Here is a 6,000-nt window from a genome sequence, read left to right as displayed (position 1 = left end):
CCGCCTGGCTAGCCGTGGCCGCCAGCCCGCCACGCGCCACCGGCCCCCGCCTGCACCGGGCCGCGCCAACCGACGCCGCGCCCAGCCGCCTACCGACCTCCGCCGGTGAGGAGGGACCCGGAGGCAGCACACCGAGCCACCAACGGCGGCGGAGGCCGGAGGGGGGCGAACTGCAGGTCGGGGTCTGCGGCCAGAAGGGAGGGGCAGGCCTAGTGGCGGCCAGCGGCCGACGACAGCGGCAACATCATGGATGGGCCAGCGTGGCCGGTGGCGAGGGACGGGGCTAACTAAGGCCGGTGGGGAGGGGGCGAGGGGCGCGGTGAGCGACGGCGTCGCCGGGCGGGGCGAGCAGCTAGCGCTGGGAGGCCGAATGCCAGAGGTGCGGGGTGAGCGCCAAGGCAAGCAGTTGTCGGTGAGGGCCTGAGGGGCGGGAGGACTAGCGGATCCATCCATCCAAGATTCCAGTGGGTGAGGGCCTGAGGGGCGTCGCGAGAAAGAGTGGAGGGAGGCGGCGGCCGGTGGTTTCACAGGTGAGGGAGGCTAGGGTTTCAGCCATGCCGTGTTTGGGCTGGGCAAAAAAAAAAACAGGCTTTCAGGCAGGCTTTCGTGCTACAGGCTGCATGAACATCAACATCTATAGTAGCAACGCACGGGTTATTATCTAATCTAATACCAATAGTCTACTGAAAATCATGTCTGGTGAACATCCCATGTCTAGTGAAAACAACATTAAAAACATAAACTCGGCAGCAGCATCTTTACAATAGATCTGTTGTAAGTGGAGTCGATGGAACTGACACTAATTTTCACAGCTACTGAATTACAAAGCACCAGTAAATTCCCGATCAGTGTGATTTACAAGAAACTAGTGCTCAGTAAAAAGTCACTAAAATTAGAAAGAATTTGCGAGCGGGTGGTTCCAATTTGTTGGGCAATATCAAGTTGCTCTCCTAAAGACAACATCTCATAGCTGCAAAAAGGTGGAAAAAATTTCAAAATGCAGGTTTAGGACTTTATAAATGGTAAAAAGGTTAAGAAAAATGCAAGAACTTAACAATGGCGGTAGTCTACTAGGTAACAAACTAAGGGGTGTAATTTTATCCAATATTTTATAACATAAATAGTTGATGTAAATGAGACTCCTTTGGAACACTATATCGACCAATACTTTTAAAGTTATATTTCCAGCACTTACACTTGTAATATAGCTAACTTTATAAAAATCATTTAATTCAAAAATGAGTTCATAGTCCCTATGCAAAATTAAGTTAATCTACCATTTTAAATTAAAATATATTTTCTTACTGGTTTGGTACCATTTATTCCATTGAATTTTACTTTTGTACAAAAAAAAGTTCATATATCGGTTCTGCAATGTATTGTCCATAGCATGCTATATGCACTCACTGACCAAGGAAATACTAGTATTTCCATGTAAAAGCCAATGTGTAATGACAATCATATCACTACTATATAATATGATACAATCACTTCTCTTTTTATCAATGCATTTAGTTAAGGGTAGTACGAGAAAATATTGCAATAACTAAACACTTATATTCTTCCAGGACAAAAATTGTGAAAGGTTTCCTTTGAGGCCGTGGACAAACATAATGCAATGGAGGGTCTACAGTAGCACATCATATAATACCCCTATTTTACTAGATTAAGAAAAAAAATAATGAGACAATGGATTGAAGATTGACTTACTGAGAAAGAAGCTCAAAGTCAATGATGTTATCTGGTCCAGGTCGATGCGCCTTGCCGTTGGACTTAAAATGCCTAAATGATCTTGGGTTCAGGCCACACACATGGGGGACAGCATCTACAAGCTTCCTCTGTAAGCTCTGGAGCCGACGAAATGTCAATTCATCAACAGGTGCAATGCACCCAATGCCACCATCCAGCGTTCCAAATACAAGAGCAAAACGATTTGTCTTTTCAGATACCAATCCTTGTGTGGGCAACATCTGTATTCTCAGCAACTTCGACACATGTGCTCCAACATGAAACTCTGCTCTGGAAAGGAGCTTTTGCCCCTTCCAGCTCTCCACCATTTTGGGAGCATAGTAGAAAATCTGCATGGTGTTATTTGTTACTCTAGTGAAACGTAATTAGTGAAAGTAACCTAATTCAGATGGAAAAAGATAGTGACAAATTTGCAGGAAATTTAAACTCTAAAAGAAACACACAAGAAACATTATTACAAAAAATATAGGATTGCAATCTGCGTTATTTGTTTTCATATTAGCAATTTAGAAATATCCAAAACCCATGCAATACGAAGCTGGAGACAGGTGTGAGCAGACAGCAGATTGCGGAATACAAGGAGGCATGGCTGGCCTCCTATCACCTGACTTTTAAGCTGAGGGTCAGTGGTACATGAAGCTGGAGAAGGAAAAAAGAACATCAATCTGGGAGCATCAGACGAAAAATTGCACCAACTCCTTAGGCGGCCCTTCGTCGCTCATGTTCTGTTGAGTTTACTGAGCAGTTCCTTATTCAGATCCCTTCAGTGTGGTGGTTCAACAAAACCTAGCAGATCAACATTCACGCTACTGGTCTCAGTGGGCCAGTCAAGACCTAAGTTGAGGTACTGGTGCCAACGACTATTGGGGAAGGCCATGCTTACAGTGCAGTGAAGGCTACTGCTTCGGGGAATTCCCCTGATGGTGTAACCCTTGTGCTAATATCTTTTGCTAGTATTGTGCTAATATCTTTTGCTAGTATTTTCTATCCTAAGGACCAGTTTTGCCACTCAATGTGTAATGGCAACTTCTGCGTAGCTAGTATGGGGCAGCCGTGGATACACTTGTGCAACACTAGAAACTAGGAAGTAATAAATCATCATGGCCATGGTCAGTAGCAACTCCACTAAAAGTAGTGGGAAACTGGGAGTATGGCATCCAATGTGGCAAGGTAGGCAACACTTTTGTACTGAATCTTTGCATACAAATGTAGAAGGGCTAAGTTGGGATCCTTGATCCAGCAACATACAAGCTCCTGTGTTCATCTACCTCTAGTTCTTAACTCACGTTCATGAGCATTGATAACAGCGCCATGCAGGTGTCCAAACCTCACCCCCCTCATGCACATGGACTATCACAAGGGCTTCTAAGTCAGCCATCTAGGTGTTTCCTCAGCACCATCCGGCCACCAGTCTAGTACTTTCTTGAAGATTGATTACAATTTAATTTATTTAAGTACTGACTGCTAGGTGGACATACCCAGGAAGAATTCTACAAGAATCATTCCTGTAGTAAGAGAAAATATGATGCTTCAAGCTGCCAATGTAGTCTTGTACTGGTGGTACTATCAACTTATATTTCTTTCCAAGCAAATTGACAGTCAGATGGGCCAAGAGTATGTGAAGACCTAATGTAGTGTTCTGCTAATGTATGATATAAAAGACAAGAGAAACTTACCTGCAAATTCTTATCAGAATCTGAAACTACAAGGCTCAAGGTGCTTCCATCAATTAAAAACTCAGTTGCAAAAGATTCAAGTGACCCAAAATCTTTAGCCAGCAGACTCAATTGAGAACCTTGCTCCTTCCAGCTAAGAAAATATATGCTTTTGTGAATATCACCGAACAAAATAAAGTTTTTCACCTGTTAAGATATCGAAAGAATGTCCTTAATTTTAATGCATTGCCACAGAACTGCGATAACCTACTGCAACATAGCTTACATACAAAAAAGCACACATCATTGCACAGACAATGAACCTAAGTCATGGAACAACTAGATAAAACAATCAAATTTGAGAACCGGCACATGATTATGTAGATTCCAAAGTAGGTCATTTCAGGATTCTTGTTGGCCAAACCTCTTCAGAAAAGTTATATACAATGACAATACATGATTAACACTACTAGATTCACTATGAAACATACATTTTCATAATATATGATTCTGTATTCAAAATATTATAATCTATATGATTCTCCATTCAAAATATTATAATTTACAAAAACAAATGTGATGTTAATTGTCATATTCGAATTTTGGAGCCTGTGTTGATATCCTAAGTGAGCTACATTTGGAATCAGATGGAGTAAAACTTCAAATATAACTTGTTAGAATGTGTGGTGTGCGTGATGGGCCCGCATCCAGGCCCATGGCCAGCTCCCTGCCGTGCTTAGATGATTAGGATAGAAGGGTAATCCCTTGATCGGTTGTGATTCTATAAACCTCTCTTGAGGCTGCTTATATATGTACATGTATTGTATCCCATAATCAATCTATTATTCCATGCAATCTCAATTGCTCTCATGGTATCACGAGTCTAGGTTCTAAGCCTAGTCCTTCCGCACCCAAGGCACTCACCCCACACCTTTACCATGCGCAATCTTCCGCTACGCATCAGTCAGCCGAGCGTGATCTCCCGCAGCTCAGCTCCCAGCCGGTGCCACCTCCCTCTCTTTGCCTGATGGCTAGCTCCCTCCCTGTTGCTCCCTTTGACGGCGATGCCGACGCCGCCAAGCGCGAAGAAGATGAGCACGTTGCACGCAGGCTAGTGCACGAGGCCACCCTCGCCCGCACGGCCACAGCCGAGGAGGAAGTAGCCATTGTCAGCTGGAAATGCGATGCATATCCGCGATGCTTTGTCTCGCGCAGCTGAGGAACGCAAGGCTACGATGAGGAACGCCACACCGACGCCAAATCTACCATCTCTAAGCCTCTTGCGCTCAACTTCAACGTTGTCATGCTGCTTTATGAAGCCGCCGCTGTTCTAAATCTGCATTGAGTAATTCCTTCTCATCCTCAGCAAGTACTCGCTCCAGGACCACATCCTGCGTGACCCCACTGCCCTTGACTCCCCAGATGGGAGTCGCATGGATTGCGTCACTCGATCTTGGCTCTACGGCACCATCGCCAACGATCTCATCGACGTCGTCCTCGAGCGTCGGGAGCAGGCGTCACCGCTCATGCCACTTGGCTCACTATCGAGTCACAGTTTCCCGGCAACCGGGAGTCCGACGCCCTGCCTCAAAACCCAGTTCCGTTCCGCAACTTCATCCAAGCAGATCTGTCCATCACGAACTACTGCAAGAGGTTCAAGCAAATGACCGACGCCCTCGGCATCCTCGGCCATCATGTTTGTTAGTTAGGGCGTTTGCATCTAGTAATTTTGATCTCATACAGAGTGATTTGTGGACATCTCCTATTGCAAGTGTTTCAGGATACAAGTATTACTTGCTCATTCTCGACAACTACTCACTATTTATTGACGTTCCCTTTGCGCTTCAAGTCTAACACCTTTGCTACTTTGGCTAACTTCTTTTTCGTATCTAGGCACTCAGTTCGGTGCCACCGTGAAGGCTGTCCAGTGCAACAACGATCGGGAGTTTGACAACTCCCCTTGCACATTCTTTCTCACCCACTGCACACTCCTGCGTATGTCCTACCCATATACTTCACCTCAGAACTGTCAAGCTGAGCGCATCATTCGCACTATCAACAATGTTGTGCGCTCCCTCTTGTTTCAGGCAAGTATGCCCCCCACTTATTGGGTCGAAGGCCTGCACACTACCACTCATCTGTTGAACATATTGGCAAGCAAGACACTCTTCCACGCCCCACCTCGCACTGTCAGGCACCCCCCCCCCCTCCCTTGATCATCTTCATGTCTTCGGTAGCTCATATAGCCCAACCTCTCATTCAGTGCCGCGCACAAACTCACCCCGCGATCCACTTTATGCGCCTTCCTTGGCTATTCAGCTCATCACAAAAGAGTACCGCTGCCTTGACCTCTAGTCGAACCAAGTTATTATCTCACGCCACGTGGTTTTCGACGAAACCTTCTTTCCGTTCTATTGGCAGTCTTTGCTCTGATGAGAAATACAGGAACCCTAGCTCTAAAGAAATGTGCTAGGCCAAGGAATCTTAAGCTCATCAATGCAAGTTATCATACGGCATAGGGCAATCAGAGTTGGAGATTTTGTTGTTCATGCAATACATATAGTGAATGAAATCACAATTCTAGTAAAGGATTGTC

At 45.4% G+C, this 6,000-nt stretch overlaps 1 protein-coding gene across 8 annotated transcripts in view; it reads right to left on the bottom strand.

Moving 5' to 3' along the window:
- Positions 1-711: 711 nt before the first annotated feature.
- The window catches only part of LOC120682228 (probable cleavage and polyadenylation specificity factor subunit 1), a 56,805-nt gene continuing 51,516 nt past the window's right edge, over positions 712-6,000 (bottom strand). For all 8 annotated transcript variants that reach the window (XM_039964035.1, XM_039964038.1, XM_039964039.1 and 5 more), the window contains 3 exons: positions 3,426-3,611; positions 1,711-2,078; positions 712-970 (listed from right to left, as the gene is read on the bottom strand). In XM_039964035.1, coding sequence (XP_039819969.1) covers positions 856-970; positions 1,711-2,078; positions 3,426-3,611 — 669 coding nt within the window. In that variant the 3' untranslated portion in view covers positions 712-855. The remainder of the gene's footprint in view (positions 971-1,710; positions 2,079-3,425; positions 3,612-6,000) is intronic.

Source organism: Panicum virgatum, chromosome 7N (assembly GCF_016808335.1).
Source record: "Panicum virgatum strain AP13 chromosome 7N, P.virgatum_v5, whole genome shotgun sequence".
In the NCBI taxonomy this organism is placed as follows: domain Eukaryota; kingdom Viridiplantae; phylum Streptophyta; class Magnoliopsida; order Poales; family Poaceae; genus Panicum; species Panicum virgatum.
This window is presented reverse-complemented; position numbering and strand designations above follow the sequence as displayed.